The sequence below is a fragment of the Scyliorhinus torazame genome, chromosome 6 (genome assembly GCF_047496885.1).
Source record: "Scyliorhinus torazame isolate Kashiwa2021f chromosome 6, sScyTor2.1, whole genome shotgun sequence".
Taxonomy (NCBI): domain Eukaryota; kingdom Metazoa; phylum Chordata; class Chondrichthyes; order Carcharhiniformes; family Scyliorhinidae; genus Scyliorhinus; species Scyliorhinus torazame.
The window spans coordinates 237829975-237850485 of NC_092712.1; the positions used below are offsets into that span (position 1 = coordinate 237829975).

General features: G+C 47.5%; 1 protein-coding gene across 8 annotated transcripts in view; it reads left to right on the plus strand.

Moving 5' to 3' along the window:
• The window catches only part of LOC140425346 (triple functional domain protein), an 801905-nt gene that overhangs the window by 271596 nt on the left and 509798 nt on the right, over positions 1–20511 (plus strand). For all 8 annotated transcript variants that reach the window (XM_072509518.1, XM_072509516.1, XM_072509515.1 and 5 more), the window contains one exon: positions 13250–13364. In XM_072509518.1, the coding sequence (XP_072365619.1) occupies positions 13250–13364 (115 nt within the window). The remainder of the gene's footprint in view (positions 1–13249; positions 13365–20511) is intronic.

The following is a 20511-nucleotide window of genomic DNA, read 5'->3' on the forward strand; positions in this document are numbered from 1 at the left end:
TGGTTAACTGAGTTAAAAGCTACAGACAGGTTGTGAGGGACAAGGTGGGCAAATTCACCATGGTCTTTCGCACAGAAGGTGTAATTTGTGATTTTTGATAAGGGCAACATTGCTGCTGACATGGAATGAAAACTCGAGTGGAGGGATTTATACATGGAATTGTGGAAAAGATGGGGCACAGCTTTAGATCTCAAAACCCAAACTATGGGACAACCCTAGTTTAGAAAGCTGAACTTTAATATGAAATGAAATGAAAATCGCTTATTGTCACAAGTAGGCTTCAATGAAGTTACTGTGAAAAGCCCCTAGTCGCCACATTCCAGTGCCTGTTCGGGGAGGCTGTTACGGGAATTGAACCGTGCTACTGGTCTGCCTTGGTCTGCTTTTAAAGCCAGCGATTTAGCCATGTGCTGCACAGTATGAACATTTCACATAGGCATTGGTACATATTGCTGAAATTCTAATGACGTTGAGAAAAATCTTTTTCCTTCCAATTTGCATGAGTGACCAGAGTGAAGAAATTATTTAACAGTGAATAATTAAAAAGTGACAACAACATGTTCACAGACTTTGGAGGAGAAGGGAGGTTTGAGATGGAACAAGAGTTTGCAATGAAAGAGTAGTTGAGCGTGGATTTTTTGAAGGGGGTTGATGATGGCAGCTTTGAAGAAAAGGAGAAGGACTCTATTAAAGGAGAGGGAATGGGGAATGATATCAACTAACTTGGGAGCCCAGGAAGGGAAGTTGAGTGGCTAGCAGCTTTGTGGGAAATGTGTCTCGGGATCAGATTTCATAGAATTTACAGTGCAGAAGGAGGCCATTCGGCCCATTGAGTCTGCTCTTGGAAAGAGCACCCTACCCAAGCCCACACCTCCACCCTATCCCCATAACACTGTAGCACGGGGCAGCACGGTAGCATTGTGGATAGCACAATTGCTTCACAGCTCCAGGGTCCCAGGTTCGACTCCGGCTTGGGTCACTGTCTGTGCGGAGTCTGCCTATCCTCCCCGTGTGTGCGTGGGTTTTCTCCGGGTGCTCCGCTTTCCTCCCACAGTCCAAAGATGTGCAGGTTAGGTGGATTGGCCATGATAAATTGCCCTTAGTGTCCAAAACTGCCCTTTGTGTTGGGTGGGGTTACTGGGTTATGGGGATAGGGTGGAGGTGTTGACCTTGGGTAGGGTGCTCTTTCCAAGAGCCGGTGCAGACTCAATGGGCTGAATGGCCTCCTTCTGCACTGTAAATTCTATTAACCCAGTAACCCCACCCAACACTAAGGACAATTTAGGACACCAAGGGCAGTTTAGCATGGCCAATTCACCTACCTGGACACCTTTGGACTGTGGGAGGAAACCGGAGCTCCCGAAGGAAACACACGCACAGACAGGGACCCAAGCCGGGAATCGAACCTGGGACCCTGGAGTTGTGAAGCAATTGTGCTAACCCCTATGCTATCGTGCTGCCCCAACTTGCTTCTTTACAATGACCACACATGTTAACAAAGAAAAGTACAGCTCAGGAACAAGTTCTTCGGCCCTCCAAGCCTGTGCTGATCATGATGCCCTAACTAAAAAAAGAACTTTCTGCCCTTACTCGGTCTGTATCCCTCTATTTCCTCCCTATTCATGTACCCATCCAGATGCCTCTAAAATGATGCTAATGTACGTGCTTCCACCATACCCTCTGGCAGTGCGTTCCAGGTATCCACCACTCTCTGCGTGAAAAACTTACCCCGCACATCTACCTTGAACTTTCTCCCTCTCACCTTGAACATGTACCCCCTTGTAATTGACACTTCCACCCTTGGAAAAAACCTCTGACTATCCACCCAGTCTATGCTTCTCATAATTTTGTAGACCTCTATCAGGTCTCCCCTTAGCCTCTGTCTTTCCATTGAAAACAATCCTAGTTTATTCAGTGTCTCCTCATAACCAGGCCTCTAGACCAGGCAACATTCCAATGAACCTTTTCTGCACTCTCTCCAAAGCTTCCACGTCCTTCTGATAATGTGGTGACCAGAACTGCATGCAATATTCCAAATGCGGCCTAACGAAAGTTTTATATAGCTGCAACATGATTTCCCAACTCCTGTACTGAATACACCGGCTGATGAAGGCAAGCATGCCATATGCTTTCTTAGTCAGCTCAGATCTGGTTTTTATTTTTGCACTTGCCATCCTCCTATATCCCAAGTTTTGTGGCTGTGGTATCAGGAAAAGCAGTCTGGTGAGAGCACGTCCAATTCATAACTAAAACATTTGAACATTAAGATGTTCGCAGCACGGTAGCATTGTGGTTAGCACAATTGCTTCACAGCTCCAGGGTCCCAGGTTCAATTCCGGCTTGGGTCACTGTTTGTGCGGAGTCTGCACATCCTCCCCGTGTGTGCGTGGGTTTCCTACGGGTGCTCCGGTTTCCTCCCACAGTCCAAAGATGTGCAGGTTAGGTGGATTGGCCATGATAAATTGCCCTTAGTGTCCAAAATTGCCCTTAGTGTTGGGTGGGGTTACTGGGTTATGGGGATAGGGTGGAGGTGTTGACCTTGGGTAGGGTGCTCTTTCCAAGAGCCGGTGCAGACTCGATGGGCCGAATGGCCTCCTTCTGCACTGTAAATTCTATGAAATTCTATGATGTTGAATTTAAACATAATTTGATCACATACTTAATGAACCAGATTCAGACATTTTCTTTTTCATTATTTGGACAGAAAAACAAAACTAAAGTAATAAAACTGGAGACGAATGATCTTGATATTAATCAGCAATTTAGCAAAGCTTAAAACTGAATGGTGTAATAAAGGATTATATTTGAAAAGAATATCAGAAGTTCTCAGTGAATTCCTGCAGAAGTAAAAGAGATGGGTGTCATGCTGTTCTCTTTCCTCTCTCCCAAGAATAATAGTTTTTGGGATAATGCGGACACATTACCACTGCAACATCCAACAGTCACCAGTCTGTATTTAAAGAACAGCGGTTCTAGCAAAAAATTTGGTATAATTTGAAGCTCAAATTCCTAATCCCTCAATACCCATCTAAGTCATTTTTTAAAGAATTCCTCTGCATAACACAAGTCAAAAGGGCCAAAGCACTACACTGATTAACCGTTGGCTCAATTAAAACAGAATCAACATTGAGCAAAACGCACAATTTGACATATACTTTCATTATCTCACTACTACTGGATTTGATTTGTTTATTGTCACGTGTCCCGAGGTACAGTGAAAAGTATTTTGTCTGCATGTAGCTCAAACAGATCATTTGTACATGAAAAGAAAATACGTAATATGGGCAACACAAGGTACACAATGTAAACACTGGCATCGGGTGAAGCATACAGGAGTGTAGTATTAATCAGATCAGTCCATAAGAGGGTCGTTTAGGAGTCTGGTAACATTGGGGAAGAAGCTGTTTTTGAATCTGTTAGTGTGTGTTCTCAGACTTTTGTATCTCCTGCCTGATGGAAGAAGTTGGAAGAGTTTGTAAGTTGGGCGGAAGCAGTCTTTGATTATGCTACCCGCTTTCCCAAGGCAGCAGGAGGTGTAGATAGAGTCAATGCATGGGAGGCGGATTTGTGTGATGGACTGGGCTGTGTTCACGACTCTCTGAAGTTTCTTGTGGTCTTGAGCCGAGCAGTTGCCATACCCAGTCTGTGATGCAGCCAGATAGGATGCTTTCTGTGGTGCACCTGTAAAGATTGGTAACAGTCAGTGTGGACATGCAGAATTTCCTTAGTTCCCTGAGGAGGGAAAGACACTGTTGTGCTTTCTTGGTTGTAGCGTTGATATGGGTGGACCAGGACAGATGGTTGGTGATGTGCATCTAGGAATTTGAAGCTGTCGACCATCTCCACATCGGCCCCGTTGATGCAGACTGGGGTGCGTACTGTACTTTGCTTTCTGAAGATAATGACCAGCTCTTTAGTTTTGCTGACATTGAGGGAGAGATTGTTGTCGCTACACCACTCCACTGTGTTCCTCTATCTCCCTCCTGTATTCTGAATCGTCGTTGTTCAAGATTCGACACACTATGATCGTGCCATCAGCAAATTTGTAGATGGAGTTGGAGCCAAATTTTGCCACACAGTCATGTGTGTATATGGAGTATAGTGGGGACTAAGGATGCAGCCTGGCAGGGCCTGGTATTGAGGATGATTGTGAAGGAGATGTTGTTTATTCTTACTGATGGTGGACTGTGGGTCGAGGATCCAGTTGCCGATTGAGGAGCCAAGTCCTAGGTGTTGCAGCTTTGATATGAGCTTGGCTGGGGTTATGGTGTTGAAGACGGAGCTGTAGTCAATAAATAGGAGTCTGATGTGGGAGTCCTTGTTGTCGAGATGCTCCAGGGATGAGTGTAGGGCCAGGGAGATGGCATCTGCTGTGGACCGGTTGCGGCGGTATGCGAATTCCAGTGGATCTAGGCATTCTGGGAGTATGGAGTTGATGTGCCTCATGACCAACCTCTTGAAGCACTTCATTGCAATTGATGTCCGGGCCACCGGACGGTAGTCATTGAGGCACATTGCCTGGTTTTGACATCGGTATGATGCTGGTCTTCTTGAAGCAGCTGGGGACCTCGGAACGGAGTAGGGAGAGGTTGAAGATGACCGCGAATACATCTGCCAGCTGGTCCGCACAGGATCTGAGTGCAAGACCAAGGACTCCGTCAGAACCTGTTGCCTTCCGAGGGTTCACTTTCTGGAAGGCCGATCTGACTGTGGAAGCTGTGACGTCCGGGGCTGATTGGGCAGTCAACAGCGGTTTGATGGTTTCCTGCTCGAACAGTGAATGGTGGTAACAATTTCCTACTGTGCAGTGAATGGTAGTAAAAATTTGCAACAATCACAGATAGGAAAATAATTATTTTTGGACTTAACAACACAATGTCAGCTGAATTCAATTTAATAGAGTAGTTCAGTTCAGAATTACAGTGTCACAACCTTGGCTTGGTCCAGCTTAACAAGGTCTGACAGTAATGTCCAGTTCTGATAATAACTCCACATGCTTGTCAAATTTATTTTCAGTTTGTTTAAGTATTAGCTCATTTTCACTTCCTCTTTGTCTATATTTAGATAATGCTTATGTAAAAGTGCAGATAAGGTGTAGCTTATTTGCTAGACCCAGAACAGTTCCATCTTCTACATTATGCTCATTCTGGCCTCAGGATCACATCTTCACAAAAGCATTTAAAATGTTTCTTGTACTTTCATATTTCCTTTCCAAATGTTTAGTTTAACACTAAGCACATCCTATATTGTTCATTATCTTTTTGCTTCTCCCACTTTCGATTAAGGAGAAATGGTTGGTTAGCTCACTTGGCTGGTTGGCTGGTTTGTGATGCAGAGAGCTGTCCCGTACTGGCTGAGGTTATTCTTCAGGGCCTCACCGTCTCGCCTGAGGTGTGGTGACCCTCAGGTTGAATCACCACCAGTCAGCTCTCTCTTAAAAGGGGAGCCAAGCCTGTGGTCCTTGGGGACTTTGGTGACTTACATTAATGAGACAACACTTAACACTGTCATGGTGTTTTGAAATATGCTTGAACAAACTTGTCCTGACTTTTGAAATTTAAAGTAAAAACCTTCTCAACAATGGAAGAAGAAGCCCTGCTACTAGCCCTTCAACACTTTAGATAGTATATGTCCGGCATGACAATAAACAAAGCTTAGTTTATACAGACTATAATCCACTTGGTTTATAGAAATGCTTAAAACCCGAATGCAAAATAATTCCATTGGAGTTTGTTATTAGAATAGCTCAATATTAAAATTGCCCACCTCCCTGGAAAGGATAATGTGATTGCGGGTGCTTTGTCACAGGTTTAAGAGCTTACTAGTTACCAATGTAGAGACTGGGCAGGGCACTTATATGATGGAAATAGATGATTGGATATATGTTTGTGATTTATGTCTTGCATAGCTCACAATGAAACTTCTGACGTGTCATTCCTTTTAGGGAGGGAGGTATGCAAGGGCCCTTCCTGTTGATTCCCTTTTATCCCCTTTCTTTATTTTTGTTACCATTTTGTTCCATGGATGCTTAATGGACATATACGTTTAAGTCAAGCAGGGAAAGTGAGGCATTAAAAAGAAAACACTGTGCCAACTTTTGGACACCAAAACTTCTCGCTCTCTCCCTCTCGTGTTTTCTCCAGAAAAGATGCATGGCTGTACAGGGAAACTGAATGCATCTGCACTGAAAACCATTACAGACTGAAAGCAGGAAAAGCGTGTACTGAAAGCCTAAATTGAAGGAAGGTGTGCAATATGAGACAATCATCTGAAACAAAAACTTTTATTCCTTGTGCTTACTCCTCTGTGTGTTTCTGTCTTGTGTGAGTGTGTACAAGGTGGGAGGAGTTTAATTGGGGACGAGGGTTAGGAATTGGAGAATAGTTAACCTGTTGTATTTGCTGCCTATTTAATTATAGTTTTTTGATAAACTTAATTGTGTTTAAATTTACAAACCTGGTGACTGGACTTAATGGACAGCCAAGGGACAAAGATTTTGGGTGCCTTTCTCAGAATTATTAATTTCTTTAAAAAAAAAAATATATATATATTTAATTGAAGTTTTTCATTCACAATTTTTTCCCCTTACACATCAAACAAAAAGAAAAGTTAACAGTACAAGTAACATGATAACTACAATCTAATAAAGAGTAACTAACTAACATGGTAAACTAACCAAATAAACCCCCCCCCCCCCCCCCCCCCCCCGGATTGCTGCTGCTGGTCATCTATCTTCCCTCTAACGTTCCGCTAGGTAGTCGAGGAACGGTTGCCACTGTCTGGTGAACCCTTGAGCCGATCCTCTCAGCGCAAACTTAATCTGCTCCAGTTTTATGAACCCCGCCATATCGTTTATCCAGGCCTCCAGTCCGGGGGGTTTCGCCTCCCTCCACATGAGTAAAATCCTACGCCGGGCTACTAGGGACGCAAAGGCCACGACATCGGCCTCTTTCGCCTCCTGCACTCCCGGCTCATCCGCTACTCCAAATATGGCTAACCCCCAGCCTGGCTTGACCCGGACCTTCACCACCTTCGTGATCAATCCCGTCACTCCCCTCCAATACCCCTCCAGTGCCGGACACAACCAAAACATATGTGTGTGGTTCGCCGGGCTTCCCCCACACCTCCCACACTTGTCCTCCACTCCGAAGAACCTGCTCAACCTTGCTCCCGTTATGTGTGCTCTATGCAGCACCTTAAATTGAATCAGGCTAAGCCTGGCACACGAGGAAGAGGAATTTACCCTGCTTAGGGTATCAGCCCACAGACCCTCCTCTATCTCCTCCCCGAGCTCTTCTTCCCATTGTCCTTTCAGTTCGCCCACCAGCTCCTCCACCTCTTCCCTCATCTCTCGGTATATCTCTGACACCTTGCCCTCTCCGACCCACACCCCCGAGAGCATTCTATCCTGGATCCCCTGTGTCGGGAGCAATGGAAATTCCCTCACCTGTTGTCTTGTGAACGCCCTCACCTGCATATACCTAAAGAAATTTCCCCGGGGCAGCTTATACTTTTCCTCCAGCGCTCTCAAGCTCGCAAACGTCCCGTCTATAAATAAATCTCCCACCCTCCTAATTCCCAACTGGTGCCAGCTCTGGAATCCTCCATCCATCCTCCCTGGGGCAAACCTATGGTTGTTCCTAATTGGGGACCCCACCAAGGCTCCCAACACACACCTCTGTCGCCTCCATTGCCCCCAGATATTTAATGTTGCCGCCACCACTGGGTTTGTGGTAAATCTTTTTGGTGAGAACGGTAGTGGCGCCGTCACTAGCGCCTCTAGACTCGTCCCTTTACAGGACTTCCTCTCTAATCTTTTCCACGCCGCTCCCTCTCCCTCTATCATCCATTTATGGATCATCGCCACATTGGCGGCCCAGTAGTAGTCGCCCAAATTCGGCAGCGCCAGTCCCCCTCTGTCTCTACTACGTTGTAAGAACCCCCTCCTTACCCTCGGAACTTTCCCCGCCCACACGGAGCTCGTGATGCTCCTGTCTATTTTTTAAAAGAAGGCCTTAGTGATCAGTATAGGGAGACATTGGAACACAAATGGGAACCTCGGGAGGACCATCATCTTAATTGCCTGCACTCTGCCCGCCAGTGACAGTGGCTGCATGTCCCACCTCTTGAAGTCCTCTTCCATTTGTTCCACCAGTCGTGTCAGATTAAGTCTGTGCAAGGTTCCCCAGCTCCTGGCTATCTGAATCCCCAGGTATCGAAAGTTTCTTTCCAATCTCCTTAAAGGCAGGCCATCTATCCCTCTACTCTGGTTCCCAGGGTGTATCACAAAAGGTTCACTCTTTCCCATGTTAAGCCTATATCCCGAGAAATCTCCGAACTCCCTCAATATCTGCATGACCTCTGTCATCCCCCCCACTGGGTCCGTCACATACAGCAGTAGGTCATCCGCGTAGAGTGACACTCGGTGTTCCTCTCCCCCTCGAATCACCCCCTCTCCATTTTCTGGAGTCTCTCAGCGCCATGGCCAGTGGTTCAATTGTCAACGCGAACAGTAATGGAGATAGCGGGCATCCCTGTCTTGTTCCCCTGTATAGTCGGAAATACTCCGATCTTTGCCGACCAGTGACCACACTTGCCGTTGGGGCCCCATAGAGGAGTTTGACCCAGCTAACAAACCCGTCCCCGAACCCGAACCTCCTCAGCACCTCCCATAGATACTCCCACTCCACCCTATCAAATGCCTTCTCTGCATCCATTGCCGCCACTATCTCTGCCTCCCCCTCTGCTGGGGGCATCATTATCACCCCTAATAGCCGTCGCACGTTGACATTTAATTGTCTCCCCTTTACGAATCCCGTCTGGTCTTCGTGCACCACCCCCGGGACACAGCCCTCTATCCTCGTTGCTAGCACCTTTGCTAGCAATTTGGCGTCCACATTTAGTAGTGAAATAGGCCTATAGGACCCGCACTGCAGCGGATCTTTATCCCGCTTCAAAATTAGCGAAATCGTCGCCTCCGACATTGTCGGGGGTAGAGTCCCCCCTTCCCTGGACTCGTTAAAAGTCCTCACCCACAGCGGGGCCAGCAAGTCCACATATTTTCAATAAAATTCCACCAGGAACCCATCTGGTCCCGGGGCCTTCCCTGCCTGCATGTTCCCCAGCCCCTTGGTAACCTCGTCCACCCCAATTGGTGCCCCCAGGCCTTCCATCTCCTGCTCCTCCACCCTCGGGAACCTTAATTGGTCCAAAAACTGCCACATCTCCTCTTTTCCCTCCGGGGGTTGGGACCTATAAAGTCTTTCGTAAAAGGTCTTAAACACCTCGTTTATCTTCCCTGCTCTCCGCACCGTAGCTCCCTTTTCATCTCTAATTCCCCCTATCTCCCTCGCCGCTGTCCTCTTTCGCAGCTGATGGGCCAACAGGCGACTAGCCTTTTCCCCATACTCATATCTCATCCCCTGTGCCTTCCTCCACAGCACCTCCGCCCTCCTAGTGGTCAGAAGGTCGAACTCCATCTGGAGTCGTCGTCTCTCACTGTATAGTCCCTCCTCCGGGGCCTCCGCATATTCTTTATCCACCCTTAAAATCTCCCCCAGTAATCTTTCCCTTTCCTTGGCCTCTGTTTTCCCTTTGTGGGCCCTGATGGAGATCAGCTCTCCTCTGACCACCGCCTTTAGTGCTTCCCATACCACTCCCACTCGGACCTCCCCGTCGTCATTGGCCTCCAGGCATCTCTCGATACATCCCCGCACCCTTCCACAGACTCCCTCATCCGCCAACAATCCCACATCTAATCGCCAGAGTGCACGCTGCTCCCTCTCCTCTCCTAGTTCCAGGTCCACCCAATGTGGGGCATGATCTGAGATAGCTATGGCTGAATACTCAGTTTCTTCCACCCTCGAGATCAACGACCTTCCCAAAACAAAAAAATCTATCCGGGAGTACACTTTGTGAACATGGGAGAAGAAGGAGAACTCCTTGACCTTCGGTCTAACAAGTCGCCATGGATCCATTCCCCCCATTTGGTCCATAAACCCCTTAAGCACCTTGGCCGCTGCCGGCCTTCTTCCGGTCCTAGATCTAGATCTATCCAACCCTGGGTCCAGCACGGTGTTGAAGTCTCCCCCCATTATCAAGTTTCCTACCTCCAGGTCCGGGATACGTCCCAGCATCCGCTTCATGAATCCCGCATCATCCCAATTTGGGGCATATACGTTAACCAACACGACCTCCGTTCCCTCCAGTCTGCCACTTACCATCACATATCTGCCTCCACTATCTGCTACAATGCTCCTAGCTTCGAATGATACCCGTTTCCCCACCAGTATGGCCACCCCTCTATTCTTTGCATCCAGCCCTGAATGGAACACCTGTCCCACCCATCCTTTCCTTAACCTAACTTGGTCCGCCACCTTCAGGTGCGTCTCCTGAAGCATAGCCACGTCTGCCCTCAGTCCTTTCAAGTGCGCGAACACTCGGGCCCTTTTAATCGGTCCATTTAGGCCTCTCACGTTCCACGTGATCAGCCGCACTGGGGGGCTACCTGCCCCCTTCCCGTATCGACTAGCCATCACCCTCTCTAGGCCAGTCCCACGTCCCGATTCCGCCCTCCCACCCGTTCCCCAGGTGGCGCATTCCAGCCCCGACCACCCTTTCTTTAACCAGTTCCTCTTTGATTTCTGCAGCAGCAACCCAGTTATCCTCTCCCACCCCCACCCTCCTCCTCCTCCATGAATGCAGACAGGGGTGTGTACGACACTTCACTTCCTGAAGTCCTTGCTTCTTCCGCCGTTTCGAAGTAGTGATGCCTCTCCTGGTGCGTGACCCACAGTCGCGCCGGCTGCAACATCCCGAACTTCACCTTCTTCTTGTGTAGCACCTCCTTTGCTCGATTAAAACTCGCCCTCCTTCTCGCCACCTCCGCACTCCAATCCTGGTACACCCGTACCACCGCATTCTCCCATCTACTACTCCGTACCTTTTTGGCCCATCTCAGAACCACTTCTCTATCGTTGAAGAGATGAAATCGCACGATCGTCGCCCTAGGTGGTTCTCCCGCCTTTGGTCTCCTCGCAGGGACCCGATGAGCCCCTTCCACTTCCAAGGGGCCCGAAGGGGCCTCAGCTCCCATCAACGAGCTTAGCATCGTGCTCACGTAAGCCCCGCAGTCCGCTCCTTCCACTCCCTCGGGGAGACCCAGGATCCGAAGGTTCTTCCTTCGTGCTCTATTTTCTAGGGCCTCAATCCTTTCAATGCACTTTTTGTGGAGCGCCTCATGCGTCTGTGTTTTGACCGCCAGGCCCAGGATCTCGTCTTCATTATCCGTCACCTTCTGCTCCATCACGCGGAGCTCCGTCTCCTGGGTCCTTTGTGCCTCCTTAAGCCCCTCAATTGCCTGTAGCATTGGGGTCAGCACCTCCTTCTTAAGTAGCTCCACACACCGTCTTAAGAATTCTTCTTGATCGGGCCCCCATGTCGCCTGGGCTTTCTCCGCCGCCATCTTGCTTCTTTTTTCCTCCTCTCCCTATCCTCGAGGATTCTTCGCAATGTAGCCACCGCCGCCGATATTTTTCTCTTTCGTTGGGGGGGACTCCCTGTTAACTCACCCCACACCGGGTTTCGTCCTAAAAAAATTCCCCATTGGGGCTTTTAAAAGAGCCCGAAGGTCCATTTGAGCTGGAGCCGCGGAAACGTGCGGCTTAGCTGGGCAACGCCGCAACCGGAAGTGAGAATTATTAATTTCAATTGTGTTGCAACTTGGATCAAGTGGGGCTGGAATTGACCTCGCACTAGCCCATGGGGTCTTCACAGTGGTGAGAGCAAAAAGATAAAATATATAATTACATTAAATTGATTTTGTACTAAAACATGGACAGATTTTGGATCTATCACTGATATTTCTTTGAGGCTGCATCACATATAATATTATACTTTAAATAAATATGATGTGACAGCATCTAGTGATCACTTTCCCGACATTTGGATACATGGTCTCCTTCTGCGCTGTAAATTCTATGATTCTATGGATTCTGAGTATGTTATTTTCTGAAAGATAGATTTAATGGCCTCACACATTTGAAATCATACAGACTTTTCATCTGACAAACAGAAATCTACAAATATGGGGAATCACAACTGCCGATAAGTTTTAAATAAAAACAAGAAGTGCAAAAAATGCTCAGCAGGTCTGGCAGCATCTGTGGAGAAAGAAGACGATTTAAGTTTTACCTGTCTAAGCTTGAGGATTCAGTTAAAGGGGAAAAAGATCTCACTGCGGTAGTTACCAGATGATGAGACTGACTTTACTTTGCTACTTAACGCATATGTGATGAGGAATTTTCATTTAAGGTAGTTTGCACAATAGAATGTTGGAACGTTCCATTTTTAAACTGGCCACGAAGTTGATCTTGCATAGCACAACTACGAGGAGTGACCTCTGTAGATATCAGGTACTTACCGATATAAAGTGGATAGGAGCGATCAATAACAACAACTTAGATAGCAACTGTATTATAATAAAACATCCTAAGGTGCTTCACAAGAGCATTGTTAATCTAAGTATAGCACTGAACCACTAAAGGCTATGAGGGATAGTCAAAGAGATATGTTTTGAGGAGTATCTTAAAGGAGGAAAGCAAGGGAGAAATGTCGAGACTTGTCTGAAGGGAATTCCAGAGCTTTAGGTCCTAAACAACTGAAGGTTGTGGAGTGATTAAAATTGGGATGCTCAAGAGACTGCAATGAGATGAGTGCAAGAGATGTGGAGCTCGAAAAGATTACTGAGATAGGGAGGGGCGAGCCCATGGAAGAATTTGAAAGCCAGGATGAGAACTTTTAAATCGAAATGCTGTTTGATCTGGTGCCACGGTAGGTCAGTGAGCACAGGGGAGACAGCTGAACAGAACATGGTGCAAGTTAAGGCACAGGCAGTAGAGTTTGGGCTGACCTCAAGTTCACAGAGTATAGAATTTGGGAGACCAGTCAGAGTACATTAGAATAGTCAATGCAGCATGCTTGGCTCCTTGTCGGTTGATCAAGTCAGAATGACACAAATGTTAGACCTATAGATATATACTGATTACAATCAATATTTACTGGTCTCTTGCTCTGTTTGGGTTTGCTGCATTTTATAACGTAATCTATTGTAAAAGAGAGAATTTTCTTCCACATAAACTGGTAAGGAAACTCATTATTGGACTTAATGGGCATTTTTCAGAAAAGACTGAAGAATTACACTTGCTATTACTTACTTGTCTTTATTTATCCATGGATTTGTTTTCTCCAGGTGGACGAGATAAGCGTGGAGGTCCTGTCTTGACATTCCCAGCACGTAGCAACCATGACAGAATAAGACAAGAAGATCTTAGGCGGCTTATCTCTTATTTAGCTAATATCCCCAGGTATGACAAATTCACTGCATTTATTTATTCTGAAAAATGTAGCCGTGTAGGAATTTTATAGCTCTATTTTTCCTCCGGTGTTCTTAATTTGCTATCTTCAAAATGTGAGCTAATAATGAAAACATAAATATTTTACTAAACATATATGCCATTGAATTTTACTCAGTGCATAATAAAGGATGATAAGTATATAGGGAACATTGACAAGTAGTTCTTTGTGATTGTTAATGCCAGAATGCAAGGACTTAAAATTTATTTTATGGGATGTGGGTGTCGCTGGCAAGACCAGCATTTGTTGCCCATCACTAACTGCCCTTGCTAGGTCATTTCGGAGGCCCGATCCAAGTCAACCACATTGCTGTCAGTCTGGAATCACATAATGGCAGATTTGTTTTTCTAAAGGACATAAGTGAACCAGGTGGTTTTATGACAATCGATGAAATGAAAATCGCTTATTGTCACAAGTAGGCTTCAATGAAGTTACTGTGAAAAGCCCCTAGTCGCCACATTCCGCTGCCTGTTCGGGGAGGCTGGTACAGGAATTGAACCGTGCTGCTGGCCTGCCTTGGTCTGCTATAAAAGCCAGCTATTTAGCCCAGTGTGCTAAACCAGCCCCTAGTAGGCCTTGGTGAGACCACACCTGTGTGCAGGTTTGGTCTCCTTATCGGAGGAAGGATGTTCTTGCTATCGATAGAGTGCAGCGAAGGTTTACCAGACTGATTCCTGGGTTGACGGGACTGATGTTAGAGGAGAGATTGAGTCGGTTAGGATTACATTGGCTAGAAGAATGAAGAGGGATCTCATAGAAGCCTATACAATTCTAACAGGACTAGATAGGGCAGATCCAGGAAGGATGTTCCCAATGGTGGGGGAGTCCAGAATTAGGGGTCACAGTCTAAGCATACGAGGTAAACCATTTAGGACTGAGAGAAGAAAACATTTCTTCACCCAGAGTGATCTGTGAAATTTGTTACTACAGAAAGCAGTTGAGGCCAAAATATTATATATTTTCAAGGAGTTAATTTTAGCTCTTGGGGCTAATGAGATCAAAGGATATGTGGGAAAGCAGGCACAGGTTAGGGAGTTGGATGATCAACCATGATCTTTATGAATCTATGTTTCTATGAATCAAAGCTAGGGAATCCAAAATCAAAGACACAAATGGGATAAATATGGGCTCATAGAAGTGAAAATAAAGTTCCTGTTTTTCCCTTCTATCCCTCACTTTAGTCCTCAGATAACTTTCAAATATTCAGCTTTCAAACCTTTTGGAACAAAAACATTTGGTATATAAATTGCATTTATAAAACACAACCAAGACTTTTTCTCAACTATAAAAAATAATACTAAGTGCACAGTAGGATGCTACTCATCAAATTTAGCGTTTCTAAGACTTTTCGACTGCAAACCAGGTAAGCCAAACAATTAAGAGCAAAAACATCACCATCTTCCAGTCGTGCCCTACAATTTACATTGCAAAAGAGGAGATGGTAGTGGTAATGTTGCTGGACTAGTAATCCAGAGGTCCAGGCTAATGCCCTGAAGATATCGGTTCAAATTCCATCCTGGCAGCTGGTAGAATTTAAATTCAGTTAATCAAATCAGGAATTTGATAGCTAGTCTTGGTAATGGTGACCATGAAAGTCATATCAGTTTTACTGCACAGAAAGAGGCCCTTCGACTCATTGTGTCTGAGCAAGCCATCATGTTATAATCCCATTTTCCAGGACTTGTTCCACAGCCTTGTGTGCTATGGCGGTTCAAGTCCTCATCTCAAATTATCATGAGGGTTCCCCACATCTACTACCCTTTCAAGCAGTGAGTTCCAGATTCCCGCAACCCTCTTGGTGAAAAGGTTTTGCCTTAAATCCCTGGAACATCCTTCGTCGGATAAGGAGACCAAACCTGCACACGTGTGGTCTCACCAAGGCCCTATATAATAGGCAGCAAGATGTCCCTGCTCCTGTACTCGAATCATCTTGCTACAAAGTCCAGCACACAACTTGCCTTCTTAACTGCTTGCTGGACCTGCATGCTTACTTTCAGCGACTGCTGTACGAGGACACCCAGGTCTTGTTGCAAATTCACTTCTCTCAATCTTTAGCCATTCAGATAATATCTGCCTTCCTGTTTTTGCTACCAAAGTAGATAACCTTACATTTATCCACATATATTGTAACTGCCATGCATTTCACCACTCACTCAACTTGTCCGAATCACATTGAAGCATCTCTGCATCCTCCTGACAGCTCACCCTCCCATCCAGCTTTGCATCACCTGCAAATATGGAGATATTACATTTAACTCCCTCATCTAAAATGTTAATATTGTGAATAGCTGGAGTCCGAGCACGAATCCCTGCGGTACCCGATTAGTCACTGCCTGCCATTTGGAAAAAGACCTGTTTATTCCTACTCTTTGTTTCCTGTTTGCCAAACAATTTTCTATCCATCTCAATACATTAACCCCAATCCAATGTGCTTTAATTTTACATGCTAACCTCTTATGTGGGACCATGTCGAAAGCCCAAATGAACTACATCCATTGGTTCGCCCTCGTTAACTTTGCTAGTAACATCCTCAAAGAATTCCAATAGATTTGTCAAGCATGATTTCCCTTTGTAAATCCATGCTGACTCTGTCAGATCTTGCCACTGTTTCCCAAGTGCTCTGCTATTATCATCTTTTATAGTGGACTCTAGAATTTTCCCTGCTGTCAGGCTGACTGGCCTATAGTTCCCTGTTTTCTCTCCACCTTCCTTTTTAAATAGCGGGATTACATTAGCTAGCCTCCAATGCGGCACGGTAACACAGTGGTTAGCACTGTTGCTTCACAGTGTCAGGAACTCTGGTTCGATTCCCGGCTTGGGTCACTGTATGCATGGAGTCTGCACGTTCTCCCCGTGTCTGCGTGGGATTCCTCCGGGTGCTGCGGTTTCCTCCCAAAAGTCCCGAAAGACGTGCTTGTTAGCTGTATTTGGACATTCTGAATTCTTCCTCCGTGTACCCGAACAGGTGCCGGAGTGTGGCGACTAGGGATTTTCACAGTACCTTCATTGCTGTGTTAATGTAAGCCTATTTGTGACACTAAAGGTTATTATCTCTAGGAATTGTTCCAGAGTCTACAGAATCTTGGAAGATGACCACCAGTGCATCCACTATTTCTAGAGCCACTTCCTGAAGTACTCTGGGATGTAGATTATCAGGCCCTGAGGATTTACCGACCTTCAATCTCATCAATTTCCCCATTTCGCTACTAATATTGATTTCCTTCAGATCCACTCTTTTGCTAAACCTTGTGTTCCCCAACATTTCTGGTATGTTATTTGTGTCCTCCCTTGTGAGGACAGAACCAGAGTATGTATTTAGTAGGTCAGCCATTTTAAAAAAAATCTTTGTAACCTTTCTTTGTTCAATATTATAAATTCCCCTGTTTATGACTAAGGGACCTACATTTGTCTTCACTAATCTTCTTTTCACATACCTATAGAAACTTTTACAGTCAGTATTTATGTTTCCTGCAAGTTTACTCTATTTTCCCCCTTTTTTAAAAAATAAACATTTTATTGAGGTATTTCTTTGGCATTGTAACAACAACAAAATCAACAATGTACATAACAAGGAAAATATTAACATAGTGCAAACACCGCCTCCCACTCCCACAGGTCCTACCATTGTTTACCCCCCTAATCTTTGCTAACCTAACCCCCTTCCCCTTCTGCGAGGAAGTCGACGAATAGTTGCCACCTCCGGGCGAACCCGAACAGAGACCCCCCTCATGGCGAACTTACTTTTCTCCAGGCAGAGGAAGCCAGCCATGTCCGAAAGCCAGGTCTCCGATTTCGGGGGCTTTGAGTCCCTCCATGCTAGTAATATCCGCTTCCGGGCTACCAGGGAAGCAAAGGCCAGAACGTCCGCCTCTTTCTCCTCCTGGATTCCCGGATCCTGCGACACCCCAAAAATCGCCACCTCTGGACTCATTGCCACCCTCGTATTTAATACCGTGGACATGGCGTCGGCAAACCCCTGCCAAAATCCCCTCAGTTTTGGACATGCCCAGAACATATGGACATGGTTCGCTGGCCCCCCCCCCCCCCCCCGCACACTTCGCACACCTGTCCTCCACCCCAAAGAATCTGCTCATCAGGCCACTCATCAGGTCATGTGAGCCCGGTGAACAACCTTATATTGGATCAGGCTGAACCTGGCACATGTTGCGGTCGCGTTGACCCTCCCCAACGTGGCCGTCCAGAGGCCCTCCTCTATCCTCTATTCCACCCCCCCCAACCCCACCCCACCCCAGCTCCTCCTCCCATTTTTGCTTCAGCTCCTCGGTCTGCGTCTCCTCCGAACCCATAAGCTCTTTATATATGTCCAAGATGCTCCCCTCTCCTATCCATCCTGTAGAAACCACCCTGAATCCCCCTTAGCGGCAGGAGTGGGAAGGTTGGCACCTGCCTCTGCAGAAAGTCCCGAACCTGTAAATATCGAAATTCATTTCCCCCCGCCAATGCAAACTTCTCCTCCAGCGCCCTCATACTCAGGAAGCTTCTTTTGAGAGTCCCCCATCCTCTCAATCCCCGCTCTCCGCCAAATTCGGAACCTCCCCTGGCGAACCAGTGATTATCACAGATTGGGGACCATACCGATGCCCCCTCTGCTCCCACATGTCTCCTCCACTGCCCCCAGACTCTAAGAGCCGCCACCACCACTGGACTGGTGGAGTACCGTGCCGGCGGGAATGACAGAGGCGCTGTTACCAACGCCCCCAGACTTGTGCTCTTACAAGAAGCTTCCTCCATGAGCACCCACGCCAGCTCCCCCCCCCCATCAGCCAACTGCTCACCATGGCTATGTTAGCCGCCCAGTAGTAATTGCTGAAATTCGGCAGCGTCAGCCCTCCATCCCCCCGATTCCACTCGAGCATTGCCCTCTGCATTCGCGGGGACTTGCACAAAGCCCACAATAATTTTTTAAAAAATTTAGAGTACCCAATTCATTTTTTCCAATTAAGGGGCAATGCAGCATGGCCAATCTACCTAGCCTGTACATCTTTGGCTGTGGGGGCGAAACCCACACAGACACATGGGGAGAATGTGCAAACTCTACACGGACAGTGACCCAGAGCCGGGATCGAACCTGGGACCTCGGCGCTGTGAGGCAGCAGGGCTAACCCACTGCGCCACCGTGCTGCCCTAGCCCACAATAATGTTATTGATCCGCATAAAAAAGTACCGCGGGATGAAGATGGGGAGGCATTGGAAAACGAATAGGAACCTCGGGAGGACCGTCATTTTTACCGATTGAACTCTGCCCGCCAGAGACAATAGGAGCGCATCCCATCTCCGGAAATCGTCCTTCATCTGATCCACCAACCGGGCCAAGTTCAGTTTATGTAGCCGGTCCCAATTTCAGTATGAGAGAGATCATGGCCTGTGACATCATCTGGGGCAGAGCCCCTCTTTCACTAGCCTCGTTAAAGACCTTCATCAGCACGGTCCCAATATTCCAGAGAACCTTTTATAGAACTCGCCTGGGTACCCGTCCGGTCCGGGGGCCATTACCCGACTGCATGGCCTTCAGACCTTCCACTATCTCCTCCAGTCCGATTGGGGCGCCCTTCTACCAGCTCCCCATCCACCTTTGGGAAAGTCAGCCCATCCAAGAAGTGCCTCATCCCCTCTGGTCCCGCAGGGGATTCCGACCTATACAACCTGCTATAAAAGTTCCGAAAGGCCTTGCTCACCCCCACCGAGTCCCCAACTAACTTTCCCTATTTCTCTAGCTGCCTCCCTTTTTTGAGCTGCTGTGCAAGCATCCTGCTGGCCTTCTCCCCGTGCTCGTAAATCGCCCCCTCGCCTTTCTGAGCCACTGCCCTCCCGTTGATTAACAAACCAAATTCCGCCTGTAGCCTCCGGCGTTCCCTTAAAAGCCCTGCCTCTGGAGCCTCCGCATACCTCCTATCAACTCGAATAATCTCTTTTACCAGTCGGTCTGTTTCTGCCCTATCCGTCCTGTCCCTAATGAGCCCGGATCGAGATCTGCTCTCCTCTCACCATTGCCTTCAGCGCCTCCCAACCAACTGCTGCTGAGACCTCCCCCGTATCATTTACCTGCAGGTAATTCAGCATGCACTTCCTCAGCCTCTTGCACACCGCTTCGTCCGTCAATAGACCTACATCCAACCTCCAGTGAGGGCGCTGCTTGCTATCCATACTAACCTGCAGGTCCACCCAGTGCGGAGCATGGTCCAAGATCGTAATCGCCGAGTACCCCGTGTCCACCACCCCCGTCAATAGGGCCCTACCCAAGATAAAGAAATCGATCCGGGAATACACCTTATGTACGTTGGAGTAAAAAGAAAATTCGTGTTAATTAGAATCGCAGCCCCTCTAGTCTTTGTATCCAGTCCCGAGTGGAAAACCTGACTAATCCAGCCTTTCCTCAACCTGACCTGGTCCACTACTTTAAGATGTGTCTCCTGCAGCATTACCACGTCCGCCTTCAGTCCCCTCAGGTGCGCAAACACATGTACCCTCTTTACTGGTCCATTTAGCCCCCGGACATTCCAGGTGATCAACCTAGTTGGGGGGCAAAGTGCCCCCCCCCCCCCCACCCCCCCCCCCCCCCCCCGGTCAGCCATCCCCTTTCTTGGGCCCGCCTCCAGCCCATGTGCCGCGCCTCCTCCGGCCCACCCCTTGGGGTCCCCACCCCGACCCCCTCAGTGTCTCTCCATCGAAGTCCCTCCCTCGTCAGCAGAACCCCCCCCCCCACTCTCTCCCCCCCCCCCCCCCAGCAACTCTTCTCTAGTAAACTAAGCGTATACACCCCCCCCCCCCCCCCCCCCCCCCCCCACTGTACTTTCGTGAGCTAGCTCACCCAGCTAGCTTGGTGGCCCCCGGCGCCAAGAAGTCTCCCCACCTATTGTTCTTTTGCTCCCCTCCCCCCGCTCATACAAACAACATCCCTCATCCAACAATCCTCAAACAAACACCCAACAGCAAGAAAACTCAGAAACAAAAGCACCACCCACCGAAACTCAAACAGGCACGTCTCCATCCCATAAAAGTGCACATCAATAAAAAACACAAAAAGGACATTGCCAACACTGACCGAGAAAAAGAACCCAAAAACGAAAAATCGACGCC